At 40.8% G+C, this 14,737-nt stretch overlaps 1 protein-coding gene across 3 annotated transcripts in view; it reads left to right on the plus strand.

The window, feature by feature from the left end:
* Positions 1-5,518: 5,518 nt before the first annotated feature.
* Positions 5,519-14,737, plus strand: part of LOC111874589 (mothers against decapentaplegic homolog 3) — a 56,933-nt gene continuing 47,714 nt past the window's right edge. For all 3 annotated transcript variants that reach the window (XR_002844590.2, XM_033755515.1, XM_023870211.2), the window contains exon 1: positions 5,519-5,874. Coding sequence is in view for 2 of the 3 variants with exons in the window: in XM_033755515.1 (XP_033611406.1) it covers positions 5,678-5,874 (197 nt within the window). In the remaining variant the exon portion in view is untranslated. The remainder of the gene's footprint in view (positions 5,875-14,737) is intronic.

Raw genomic sequence — 14,737 nt, forward strand, 5'->3', positions numbered from 1 at the left:
GGGCAGCCAGAAAATTACCTTTAATTGGCTTAATATTCTTTACCAATTAACCTGAAGTATTCAGAAGAGAAGAATAATTATTTTTAAATACTTTTGACTTTTATTAATATTTTCTATATTTTCTTCCTTCTTTTCTTCAACTTATTTTTCCTAAACAATTAAAGGGGTTAAGACCTATAGGTACCCATTACGGTATATTATGTTCTAATGTATAACATTGTAGTAACAGTAACAACATTTTAATGCCTTCATAATAAAGTACCCGCTACAACGAAACATTTTTCTTGTTGCTATGCAAATTTCATTGGTTTACACTGGTTGAATACATCCAGCACCCCCTTTACATGAATGTCAGAATGAACTTCATGAGCTTTCAAAAGTGCACAAAATATTGTCAGATAATATAATATCTCTGTATTATTTAATATTTTTCATGTTGGAGTATGCAGTGTGAAGATGAATACTTTGGTATGTGTAAATGTGCAGACTATTATAAAAAATGAAGCACACCCCCCCTCGACACACGCACACACAATGTCACACACATTATAATATATAAACAAAATACAAACTCTGTGGTTTTAGTCCGCAAGCGAACTATACCGACCGAGCTACCGCCGCTTGTCGGCGAAGTTAGTGCCAACTTTAGCGGATAGAAGGCGAAGCGTGGTCAGTGCAACGAATCCAATAAAACTGCGCTGCCCGCAGCTCTGAAGCCACCAATTGACCGAAAGGTCGTTCTCTCCGGAGGGCGATTTGCCTGAAGCGGAAAATCCAGGCGGTGACGCGGACTAGTTTCCAATAGGAGCTGTATTTTGTAGGGTCTAGCAAGGTCGGTGGGATTTCAACAGAAAGGACATAGTGTGTCGATCCTTTAGTCTCGGGTAGTGAGACGTCTAACGTGTGTATGTTCTGGGGCCAGTGCTTCAGATGTTGTACAAGCCAAGAAGGTCCATTCCAGCATATCTCCAATGTCTCCAGCTGGTCTGCAGTAACCCATCTTGAAAGAATATCAGCTGGCTTATCCTTCCATGGACAGTGTCTCCATTGTGATAGGGTCGTGTACGTCTGTATTTCTGTTACTCGGTTGCCTACGAAGGTCTTCCATCTATTCGGGTCTTGCCGAAGCCAACCTAAGGTTACTGTTGAGTCAGTCCATAAGATTGCCTCTCCTCCAGGGAGAGGAGAAAATGAACAACCACTCATCAGCGAATATTACAAAGAGGTAACCCCTCTCGGTCATTTAATCCAATCAGGGAACTGTCCCCCGGCCATCGACTACACATACGGAAGCCTCTTCTATGAGGCCAGGGTGATGAGGGAAGACAAATAAAGGAAGTAAAAGATCACAACGAGGAATTCAAAAAGATTTTCCAAGAAAGAATGAGAACCAGCAAATGTTTCGCCACGGACGGCTCAACAATGGAAGACAAGCCATTCGTAGGATTCGCATCGATAGATATAAAAGATGGTCGTAGCATGAAATTCAGGATGTCTAAGATAGCGTCCACATTCACGGCGGAAACACTAGCAGTTGCCGAAACACTAGAAATCATTGGAAAAAATAGACTTGGAGCAACACTTCGTTATTTTCTCGGACTCGGCAAGCGTGTTAAAAGGCATTAGTAACTCCTTTACAATAAGCAACACATCGCACATTACACATATGCTTAAAGATAGAATAGAGAGACTGGAATCCCGAGGAAAAAAGAAAGATCGAATTTTACTGGATCCCGGGGCACTGCGGAGTTGAAGTTAGTGAGAGTCCTGACTTGGAGGCAAAGTAAGCAATCACAGAAGGCAGAAATAGTTAATTATTAGTACCAGTTGCAGATCTTAAAACGCAATGGATAAAGAAAAGCAAAGAACTTCACAGTTTTTGTCAAAACACCCAACAGGACAGAGGAGAAAGCTACTTTGAAAGGTGCTACAGGAAAGGCTCGTCTCCCTGGTTCCGACAGATAAAAATGAACCGCCGTGCCTTCGTGTCAATAAACCGTATGAGAGCGGGACACACCAGTGTTAAAGCAAGCCTAAACAGATTTAACATTGTGCCCACGGCCGAATGCGAATGTGTGATGGGCTGCAAGCGGAGGAACATATCTTCTGGGACTGTAAACTATACGAGGACCAACGGGCAACATTGATGGATATTTTGTCTGAGAACAGCAAAAAATAATACCCAAAGTCAGTCTTAAGTCTTAAGGCTAGAAGAAAAAAGATTTCTGCAAGGCGTCTGTTACTTCATAAACAACATTCCTATATTTATATAAAAGAGATATCTAAGAAAATTAAAAGAAGTAATTGTACTGATTATTAACAGTATACTCCCAGATTTAAGTTAAGATCTAATTACTTTATATTTACAATCTTTTTTTTTATAAAAAAAATTCCCACGGCCGTTAATTTCGGGTTTCTAGACCGGAGCCGTCATTTCCTTGAAATAACTCCTCAATTATCCTCACGAGGCTGAGTGGACCCCGTTCCAGACCCACTACTTCTCAAAAAATCTGGTAGCGCCGGGAATTGAACCCGGATGTCTGGATCTGTAGCCAGAAACTCTGACCACCAGACCACAGAGGCGATCAATATACATACATATTTTGTAAAAGTATCCCTGTAACAGGCCGTGAAGGCCAATAGGGTTGTGAGATGTTGAGACTTCCACATTTTCTAGACAATCGGCTCATAGATGGCGGTAAGGTTGTCAGCCTTACACGAGGGCTGTGCTTTACCCTCAAGAATATTCCAAGAATATTTCTGGTACTCATTTCTGTTAGAGGTTGAGTCGACCTCAGGGCCATAGTGTGGCTGGAAGGATTAGGTAAACTGAAAAAAATCCAATGACCTCATCGGGATTCGATCCCGCGACCTTCCCGGCTTGTAGCATAGTGCCTCAACCAACTGCGCTACGGCGTGCACCCCCTCCACACGCGCACGTAAACGCACGCACACACATACACACACACACACAGATGTATATAATTCTTATGCATTATCTACCCACCACAAAAGAAGTGTTTAACTTTTATAGTCTTGTATCTCTCCCTTTTTTTCTTTCATTTTCTTTAATTACCATTGCATTTATTTTCAAGAGTTTCCCAAGTGTTGTTTTGCAAGGACTGCGTATAAAGCCCGTGAATTTTCTACAATTCACTTTTAAATCTGAAATCACCTTATTTCTTATTGTACTTGCATAATTTCGTCTTTTGCATGTTACTTCCAAAGTGTCATCAGACATTGAGTACGCTTTCATCTCCCACTAACCGGCCATTGCAAGATATATGTATATTACTAACATTATTGTCCCCCCCCCCCCCCAAGANTAACCCTATGACGGCAACTGCAGTGTTTGCCTAAACGTTGAATAATCTTTAACATTCAACATGGCTTACCACTGAAAGTTCCGTTTCTAATCGTATATTAAATTCTAGCCGCGAAATTCTACAGAGAATACGTTTTTTTTTTCTTTCTTTCGAATGTTGCCTTGCAATTCGTATGCTGTATACACCTGCATTCTCATACTTTTCCATTTTTTCCCCCCATTAATGTTCAGCTACTGTTTCGAAAATTCGTTGACGAAAAGAACGCTGTACAATTTTTTGACCAATGCCGGATCATCAAAATGGAACAAAATTTCAAGAATGACAGAGAAGTGTCATATTGTCACTGAGAGAATGCAGTTAAGTAAATGGGCTTTTGGCACCAAATTGGCCTATGGGATAAGAGTCGCCGGTCGAAAAGGTTCTCCACTTTATCTGCTGCTGGGGCCGTGAGATGACGACTATCGAATTTTACGATTAGAAGTGGAGTTCATCCAGCACACCCTAGCCGATTAGAATATTTCCCAGGAATTTGTGTCTGACGTTTGGAGGAGATATCTGTGCTCACTGGAAGTATGTGAATGGTCGATAATGATGAGAATTTTTGGACACCGCAATTATATCTCACGTCGAATATTACCTAAATGTTCGGTTGTATATATCGCGAAGTGGAGGAATGTTTCACTGTCATTGAGCCATATCAAAGTGATACTACTCTCCTTCCACTCATTCAACCAAAGAGTCAAAGTCGAACTACAATTATCTCTGATTCCTTGCCGGCGTATAACAGCATTTAAGAGACTTGTTTCACTTTTCGAACGGACTTTCGGCGACCCTCAGACAAGTGCGCGTACACAAATAGCCGAAAGAATGAAAGTCGGAAAATGAACGCCGTTGTTGACATGAGAGCAACTTTTTGGCCTCTTATATATTAATTTGCGACGAACAAGTTTTAATGATCACAACCCCTTTGAAGATTTCGACAAACTTTGTCTTCTGGATTATATTTTTGCTTACATTATTTCGTTCTTATCATAAATTTCTTTTTAAGAAGCTGAAGTGTCTAGTGGTGGTAAATAATGCGAAAGACATTAATTCATGCCCCCGAACAGTGCAATATCTACTGCGGACCAGCTTTGCGAACGATCGATTTTATGTAACGCTGACTTTATGACTACGCCCTTCACTGGTGTTGATTGGATGCTAGTAAGATTTAAAGCCCATCTACCCGAATATCAATGTCAACAGGGATGTGAACTTGCAAAGAATGTGTCTGGAAGGCACATGCGCTTCACACCAAACTGAAACATCTTTACGCTAATGTTGTGTAATATGTTAGCTGTAGTCACATTTGGGTGCGGACCTATCAATAAGATAATTTGTGTTTCCATTGTCATGCAGCCATTCGTTTATTAAATGCAAGCGAGAGAACAGCACGAATAATGACCAAGTTTTCTTTAATACAGATGTTCGGACTTGCACTTTGTCACGAAAAAAACAAACATACATTTGCGCCAGTTACTTTGTGTTAACTACAATAATACCGAGTAGAACGGAATTATGGAAACAGTCGGCAGGGTAGAAAATCTACGAAGAGAAGAAATCTCCAAGAACTTCTATGTATTCAAACTCACACATGGTAGCATGCTTCAGATATTTAACTAATGGATAAGCATTTGCATTAAAACTTGCTGGACACATTATAATGGGAGTCTTGCGGATACAAATATATTATTATTGAGCATAAATTCTAGTTATGCTGGATTTGTGGCTCTCATGGTAGCAGATGTGAAGAGCACTGTCTTCTGCTACTTTCTTGCTTACTTTACTATCGACCCTGAAGATGGAGGCTGTATGTTTCTCCGAAACATCAGACTCGCGCTGAGCCATGCTGTGCGCAACCCAGCAGACCGCACTCTTCTCGATGTGACGTTCGGCTGTACCGTGGTGCTGTCATCTAGCAACTATTACTATATGTAACTTACCATTCGCGGAGTAATATGTACATTTTTCTTTCGTGTGTGCCAAAACATGCATAAAATTATAATGTCATAAAACTATTGCCGTCATCTACATTATTATCGACTGAAATATATGTTAACGTACATGGCTCTCTTACTCTGTGAAACTGATTAAGAAGGATGCGTTCCATATCGAACTACGTTTTCGGGGAGCAAGGGACATGTCTGGTACGTTTGTGAGGTGACGAACATGTCGTTTTGTGTGTGGAGTGTGAATAGGGTAATGGCGTGAAATGTTCTAATGTTTACTAAACTCGTAGTTTTCTTATACACATATTATTACTTTACAATAGAAGTTAGGAGTTTACAGAAATATTTGGATTTCATGTAGCTATGACGTCTATGCTTCCGTTTACACCTCCGATCGTAAAACGACTTTTGGGGTGGAAGAAAGGTGAAGGGGAGGATAAGTGGAGTGAAAAAGCCGTAAAAAGTTTAGTGAAGAAACTGAAAAAGACTGGTGGTTTAGACGAATTAGAGAAAGCTATTACAACACAGGACCCTACTACAAAGTGCATTACGATACCAAGGTTGGTAAATTTGTTTTGTTATATAGGGATTGATATTGCATTCGCGGTAGCGGCGGCTGCGGCGGTGGTGGTAGCAGCAGTAGCAGAAGCTATGGTTGTAGAGGTAATATTGGTGCAAATAGGTGATCTTGCTGGCTAGACAAAGATTCCTCCTTCGTTTGCCCCTCTCCATTTCATTTGTTTTGAAATAACAGAATTATTGTTCAAGGTCGTAATCATGACACTTTTTGTAGGATGTCTGAATATATGACCTTGACATTTGGAACAATAATGCTACATTCTGAATAGTAACAAGAACAAAAATGAGAATCTGAATTAAGTAAGTAAATTCTATTTATGTTTCATTATCTTGTAACGAATTTCTTATGAAGTTGTTTACTAAAAATAGAATTTATTTTTATATTATAGAATATACAACATGAGTAGAAAGGATTTAGCGTGTTTCTAAACACTAACAAAGGTAACAAAAAGGAAAAGGTGTCCCTGTAACAGGCCGTGAAGGCCCATAGGGGTGTGAGGGTCGAGGCTCCCACATCTTCTAGAGTTGGCTCACAGCTGGCGGTAAGGTTGTCAGCCTTACATGCTGGCTGCCCATTTACCTCTCAGGAAAATTCCTGGTACTCATTTGTGTTGGAGGCTGAGTCGACTCCAGGACCATAATGCGGCTAGAAGGATTAGGTCAATTGAAAAATCCAGTGACCTCATTGGGATTTGATCCTGTTGACCTTCGGTCTTGTAGCATAGTGCCTCAACCAGCTACACTACTGTGTGCCTGTCTAGACACTAATACAGTATTTAATCTAAATACAAATATAAAATAAATATATAAGTAGTTACTGTAGGATTCTGATGATGGTGTATAACACACTGAGATATTGGGTTATCGGACTTTATCCATCGTCCTGGTTTTTAAGATAACTAATAAAAACACGACGTTTCGGAAACTGGATCTGTTTCCGTCCTCAGGTGAGGGAAAAAACACCTATTCTGTTGGGTCCCTTAGAAAGAGCTAGCCTCAATCACTCTACAATTGGTCGTGTTTTTATTAGTTATCTTAAAAACCAGGATGATGGATAAAGTCCGAAAACCCAATATCTCAAAATAAATATATAGTTATTTTGCTATATGCAGACATATGGTATGTATGTATTATGTTAAATACAGGAGCAGAGTAATTATTGAAGTACTATTTTATCCATAAGTGTACAATATGTGATCATTTCCAATGAAAGAAAAATTTTCTGCAGAGAAGGAGGTTATTATAATTGAAACCTTAATGGTAAATGAAAGATTATATGAATAGATGCAATGTATAGTAACCTCCTTTCTTGTATTTGCTAAGGTTACCATTTGTTTTGTGTTTATATTGTGTGACTCAGAGTTTATGTGAATAACTCCCATTACAGTAGAAATTCACTGGTGGGGGGAAAGGTATTGAACTTCTTCGAACTGTAAAAGGGGCTGTTTTTTCACCTGCAGTTTTGCAGGTCCTTTGTATTAAATACTTGATCTGTCTGTTTTTGTTTAATTTGAAGGATTTACTGAGTTATATGTGTGTGATATTGTTTGTGTCTAAAATTGTGTCTATTCTGAAACTGCAGAAGTGAAACTCCTTACCATGCTATTAGGTTTCAGCCTGTAGCTATGAGTTACAACTATGTGATTAAAACATTTATGTATGAGAAATATTCAGAAGTTAAAGTTTGGGAAGATCCTCTGTTTTTTAGTATCTGTAATAGTTCTCATCCAAACCCTACAAAAGGTGGTGATGATTTTTAATCAGTATCATAATTTTATTTCAGATATGTGGAATATCTTGATCATTATGTTGGTTATTCCAGCATATATTGATAGTGCATGCTTAAGATTTTGTAAATATAAACAGTACATTAACATGCATAGTAAAACAGATGTTTAGACTGCAGTAAACAGTTCAGAGACTCGGGGGAACTCCACTTTATGGTGAAAAGTACAGCTTTATTGTTCATATTTTGTTCCACCCCATTGTGTAAGTCACTGTAGATATTGTATTTTTTTGTCAACAGCACTATTTCCAACAGTACTTGTCTAAGGCAGTGTTTATTATAATTAGAGTTAATGTAGCACATACTTAGCACAAATTTACAAGTAAGCTAAGTGGATCCACTGGTGTGTTATATATATTGTGACATGATGGCTGAAATCTGGAGTAGTGGAACGAATAGATGCAGCCGTTGCCAGGCAGTGTCACTGTAAGCATGTGTCTGCAGCAATGAATGAACATGCAACAGTAGAGTATGAAATGTTCTCTGTGCTGTCCTTGCCAAGGTTATATAATGAGGAGTTAGTGAGTTAGTGAGTGGCAGGTTAGAAAGGTAGTTGAGGATACAATAGCAGAATGAATCAGTGTGTTAGTGAGAGTCAGAAAAATGAACAGCGGACAGTTTCTGCGCAGTGTTAACGGAGGAAACTGTGCCTAGTGAATTCATGGCCATTCCCTGTTTGTTGCAACCATTGTGAGTAAAGTCTGTGGCCTGGTCTTGGGCCTGTGCAGATCAAGTGCTTTGTGTGGTTCCTGTGCATAATAAACAATTATAGTGGGCCGTCTTACGTCGGCTACCACAGCACCGTCACTCTCTGGCACCTTTCGGCTCCGTCTACCCTTCCTCAATCGGAGGGGGAAACGTTGATCCGTCATATGGCTCTCGTGCTGTGCTCGCACGCTCCCTAAGTTAGAGTAAGGGATCCAAGCTAGCAGCGTGGTAAATGTAGTTACAAATGATGGCAATCAATATATTAACAAATAACAGAATTTAATATACACAACAGAAATTAAACAGAACAACTGAACTAACTGCACATTTACATGCTCGCACACAGCGGCATCTAACTCGGGCAGAATGGCCCATATTTACTGGCACAACAGTTTGCCTTGGTTGCATGAAAACATAACTACTACATTATAGCCGGGCCACAGGCTGAGTCTAAATTAAATACACAATATAAATTATAAAAACAGATTTAACCAAACTGGTACGAGTCGCCGCCGTCCTACAAACCCAACAACGGGCGACTGTGGGCGATCTCGTCTGCCGCGAACCAGCCCAGTACTTGCCGAAACCAAATTTGGACTCCCAGCCGAACAGGAATTTGACAGTCGCTCCGGCTGGCTCGGCGCCGCGAGCAAGGCCCTATGGATCCATAACCAGAACTGAACTCCGAACTCAAATTAACTTCCAAGCAAGGCTCCCAGGGGTAGAAAGGAGGGGAGAGGGCAACACTACGTGACCCAGTCCCGCATCGGGATGGGGTGGAGGATAAGTTTAAGAACCTCGATCAAGGGGCTGGAAGCCCATGACGTCATACCGGAGCCACTGCATGGCTCAATAGTAATAGAAGTGGTAAGTCATATGATGGCTAATGTACCCACCTCAGAATTTCAGAAGCTCTGGTCAAACCTGATTGAATCATTGAGGCTGGAATATGAAAACACTACACAACAACATCCTGATACCAATGCTGTCATGGGACCTGTACATGGGGTTCTCACTACCATTGCCCGCCTAGCGGGATGTACCCCTGCATCAGTCAGCGAATGTCCAAAATGGACTCTGATCATCCAAAACATGGGGGGACCAGAAGGAATCTCCACCAGATTCTAAAAGGAAAAGCAGCTGTATAGCACACTGTATTTAGCGTACACATACAAGTTATAATAAAGCTGTAAGAGAGAGAGACATCTCAATTGGAAGAACTACCCATCACCATGGGATACACAAGCATATAGATGGGACCAATGTTTTAGAAAGACTTGTTGCATGTAAGATGGTTTGATCGGTGACTTGAATAGTACACATAGATGCTACATGACTTGACAGCAGTCCTCAAACAGGTAACAGCCAAGACCACGATTACTGCACCTCCATCCATTGAGGAATTCTGCGAGGAAAGATGACAAAAGAGCCCAAACCGCACAACATCCACCATGGGTGTCAACTTCCAATTGCCATTAAAGACTGAACTTCCCACCCCAAATTTCTCCTATTGAAGCTGACCACTTAGACGACACCACCGAGTGTCAGCAGCATTAGGCGCCATCCAGCCAGGCAGGTAGGCTGCTTCCAATTATACTAACCTCTCAGGCCAACCTGATACAATTACAAAGGTAACTGAAGGGCTCGCTGAAAGGCAATTTTGAGTTCTGTAACACAAGAGACAGGACCAGAGTTTGTCACATAAGTCGTGGATTCTTCAGCCATACGATCTCACTTGGAGACCAGTAAACTCAATACTTCACCTATCCCAAATGCCAGAAGGCTATAAAGGCTGAGATACGGCATCTTTCAGCCTCAGCTCCTGCAGAGGACATCCCATATGTGGTGGGAACCTTGGCTTTCATGTTATTAGCGCCAAATAAATTCTACTACCTGTCAATCACCTGCAGAAGGAACAACCACAGTTAATATTCCTCTCATCCTATGATGTCAAAGTTCCAAAAGATATTCAAACAGATGTGACTTTGCTGTATTGCAGTCAGAGTAAAGGTGTTACAGAGCCCAGAGTGGTCTCATGCAGTGTTACAACTGCCAACAATTCGGCCATGTCTGGGCTCACTGCAAGCAACTTCTCTCTTGTATGTGGTGTTGGGGTGGTCACCTTCTCAAGAAATGCCCAGACTAGGGCAATATGGAATCGATACTGACATGCTACAACTGCAAGTTGGTGAACTGAGAGGCACCTCATCCTTCCATCTATCGAGGCTGCAGGCATACCAAGGAGGAGTTGTGGAAGAGAAAGTCAAGGGCACCCAAGGGTATTCTCTTCCAGCCAGATGACCCCAGAACTATCCTTTGTGGTGGTTCTACGCAGCAACACACCAACGGCAGCAGCCCTAGCCTTCCCAGTTGCACAGGCCCGCACCACCACAGTGGGAGAAATGAGTTCCCTCCGCTTCTTTAGGCAGAACCCACAAGTACTGAGTTAGTTCAGGCACCTAATGCAAACAGTTCACCTTTGAACTACATGTTCAGAGTAGTTGCAGCGATATTTCAGCAGGTCATGACAGCTCAGTTGGACTGAGGCAGAAGAAGTCAGAATAAAGGCCATCACAAAAATTGTATTAAAACTTATGAAGGCTAGAGTTCATAGGCAGTAAATACAGAGTGTTCAGCCATAGAGGAAACCTGACAGCAGTGTAGAGCTGATGGAACGTATCTCCGCGACTACTATGCTCTTCCTCGCTAGCGAGAGTGCAGTCGTATCACTGATTCACTCACATCCGTTTCTCTACATGCACACATTTATAAGAATACTGTACAAAGGTAACACACTTACCGTGCTTTATAACAGGTGCTGAAAGTGGCCCCCTTCTGCTTGCAAACAGGCCTCGCATGGTGTAAATAAATTATGTACCACTCTCTGAAGTTGGTCCATGGTATTTGAACCAATTACGCATGCTATTTCATTTTGTAGAGCTTCAGTGCTATGAAGATTATTCTTGTAGACTTTTCCCTTCTGGGAGGCCACAGTCCTCTGCTGATTATTTTGTCTTCAAACACATCCCATATTGCCACCATGATTTCATTAGCCGTGTGTGCTGAAAATACCCTCATTGTCTTTCTTCAGCAGTCAGCTGATTGAAGAACAGATTCGATATATCATTAACGTAGCAGTCAGATTTCATGGTTTCATGGAAAAATAAAGGGCCAATGATACACCGTGGACTTACAGCACACCACACCCTCACCTTTTCATTGTGTAATGGCACTTGCTGTATAGTGTGAGAATCTTCATCACTCCATATTCTCACATTTTGTGCATTGACATGGCCGCTAATGTGAACCCACACTTGATCAGTCATGAGCAGAAGCTGTGGATCCACGATTCCATCATGCACATTTTGCAGCAGCCAGTTGCAAAAACAAATTCTTGCTGCATAATCTGGTTGTTTCAGCTAATGCACAACTGTTATTTTATACTGCCGAAATTTGATTGATTTTGTGGCTTTGAAAGCAGAACCTAACGAAACACTGACTTCCTGTGCTAAGTGTCTTAACGATACTCGAGGACTGATCTGTAGTTGTTCTTCAATATGCTGAACCTTTTCTTCAGTGTGCACAGTCCTCTTCGATTGGTTCTTTATGTCACACACTGAACCTGTGGCCTGCCACTTTTTCACAGGCTTGGATACACACGACTTTGTGGGAACTGGCGAATCAGGATATTTATGACGAAACTTATGGATGCATTTTATGTAAATTTTTTCCCTTGCAGAAGTTTCAACAATAAAAACATGCTGTTCAGTAGTGAAATTCATTTCAGTATAAATGTTGACCACCTATCGACACCTCTAACAGAGACTGACTTTATTAATGCAACGTACTGCAGTGACAAGATCAGACGACTTGATGGTATCAGCGCTAATGACTCATTCTGCTGTCGGCAAATACAGCAGCAATCTGTGAGAAACGTTGTGTGTGCTCTACTTTGCTGTCAGGTTTCCTCTATCAATGAACGCACTGTATGACTGTGCTGGCAAGGGCCAGCACCAAATGTAAATGACAGACATGCCCTCTCATTAGAGAGCTTGCCCTACATCAACAAACGCTAATCTGTCTTGACATTAATAAAAATCTGGTCTTGGGCCCCAGATGGGTGCTTGACACAAGGACAGACTTTCCGACTGACCGTCGGTTGTGGCATAATTTTGACTTGAATTGACAGTCAGAGGTCGGATTGAGTTGTTAGCAGTCAGTCTTTAGTTGCACTGTTAGCACCCACTGCGTAACAGTGACTAATGAAGACAGAGCAAACAGAAGACTTTAGGTTTGCTGTAGTTGTTGTGATCTGTAGTATGTGATCAACGAAACTTTTATAGTTTTATCTATGAGTTATAAGCATTCAGTAAATCGAATTATTAGCCCACGTCTTGTCACTAACACATGACATACGTAGTATGCTATGTAGTGTAATAGGCTGGCTAGTATATTACTATTGGTCAACATTTGTAGTTTAAGGGGAAGTTGTAGATTTTGAACATTCCATGTGAATGTATAGCTCTGAACTCTAGTGTGTCTGGCCATTTCACAGGTATCCTTTGTTCTGCCGTTTTCTCTGAAGCAGGTTGGCCTTGAGTTCCTGGTCTGCACTACTGTTCATGTAGTGTGGCTGGTTTTGGTTATTTGACAGTTATTGTCACTGGCATGTTGTTTTTAAGGTGTGTTGAAGGTTCCAGTGGGTATAGAATTTTTCTTCGCTTTATATACACTTATTTTATTTTGTGTGTACTTACATGCCTGCTGACATTACATTCTGTAGCACCAGCATGAAGTAGGGAGCAGCTGTTTGTACATGTACAGGGATCGTGGATGGGCTGGGTGGTTTAGGTTTGGAGGGAGGTGGAGGAGGGTGAAGTGTACATTTATATTTGTATAAGGTTTAAAACATTTGGTTGGTCATGTCTGAGCATGTGTCAATAATTTTGATGGTATTTGGCCATCAACATAACATTAAATAAAAATAAACCAGTCAAACTGCTCACATTGGTTTTATTTAATGGCTTGTACATGTTTTGGTCCACATATTGGACCATCTTCAGGCAGCCTCATCAAATACGTCTCTAGTTACTGAACTGACCCAATAAGGATCCATTAGTACTACTCATCACAATCGTATAATACGTGCAACTGTCACAAAGTTTTAAGAATTTTTCTACTTTTAAAATTTTCCAGAATTTAAAATTATATAAAGTTTTCTTGTCATTGAATGTAAAATTCTGTATTGTTTTTGTGTTTTGTCATGAATTGCAGGTTGTCCTTCACTCGGGGGTTCGCTGTTATATTATCTGGAAGTATATTACTGTCTTAAGTTTGGGGTTGTTATTTACATGTCTCATGCTATAAGTAAATTGCTTACAGTTACAGAAGGTATTCGCGATAGTGCTATTAGTTTTTAGTTTGTTCTCCCTTATCTTCTTGAGTATGTCATCGTGATTTGTTTTCTGTGAATGAAACTGAGTGAACTTATTGGTTAACGTATTTGGTTAGATTTTGTTAAAAGTTATTACTGTTTTAAAACTGATTTCTAATTTTGGAATATTTATTTTTGTGTTGACGGCCAAATACCATCGATCATGATACACAACAGGATGCAAACAAGGTAAAAAAGGTAAAGTTGTCCCTGTGCTTAACTTATTAAGCACTACATGATGAAGGGGTATGGGGAAGTGGATGTATAGAGCCACGTTTTCTTGACCTCGGCGCTAGTTGGAGGTGGGTGATTAGTTTCATGCTCCGGCCGCTTCACACCCTGGGAAATAGACCCCAGTACCCATTGGCTAGAATGCTGGGTGGGCCCCAGAAATGCTCTCAACTACATGGAGAAGAGAAAATTTTTGCCCCTTCCAGGACTCGAACTCTCTGTCGGTCATTCTGCCCGTAGCCAGTCGCTGTGCCGACTGTGCTGTCCCGGCATGCAAGCAGTGAAGATAATTTATGCTAGTCTTGCATATACAATAAATACGTTCATGAATATGAAACTCAAGTTATTAAATTGTAATGCGAACATTTATTTTAATGGAACATGTTTAGAACAAAATATAATACCAAAATACGCCCGTATAAAGGTACATTCTCATAACAGATCTATAATAAAATGCCCAGAATCAAGAGTACAAGAAATACGAATAAAAAGCGTTTTGGTACCCCAAAAAACAAATTCTAAACAAAGCCTTATACGCCCTACATCTTCAAAATGTGAAGGAATGGGACAATCTATGGAATATAATAAACACAAATATTGTGACATGTTGACCCCTACCTCCCCAGCGGTACGTGGCGGTAACGTAACGCTCGCGTTCTTACGGTAATAGGCGAGTTCCCGCCCC

Source organism: Cryptotermes secundus, unplaced genomic scaffold, assembly GCF_002891405.2.
Source record: "Cryptotermes secundus unplaced genomic scaffold, Csec_1.0 scaffold1394, whole genome shotgun sequence".
Taxonomy (NCBI): domain Eukaryota; kingdom Metazoa; phylum Arthropoda; class Insecta; order Blattodea; family Kalotermitidae; genus Cryptotermes; species Cryptotermes secundus.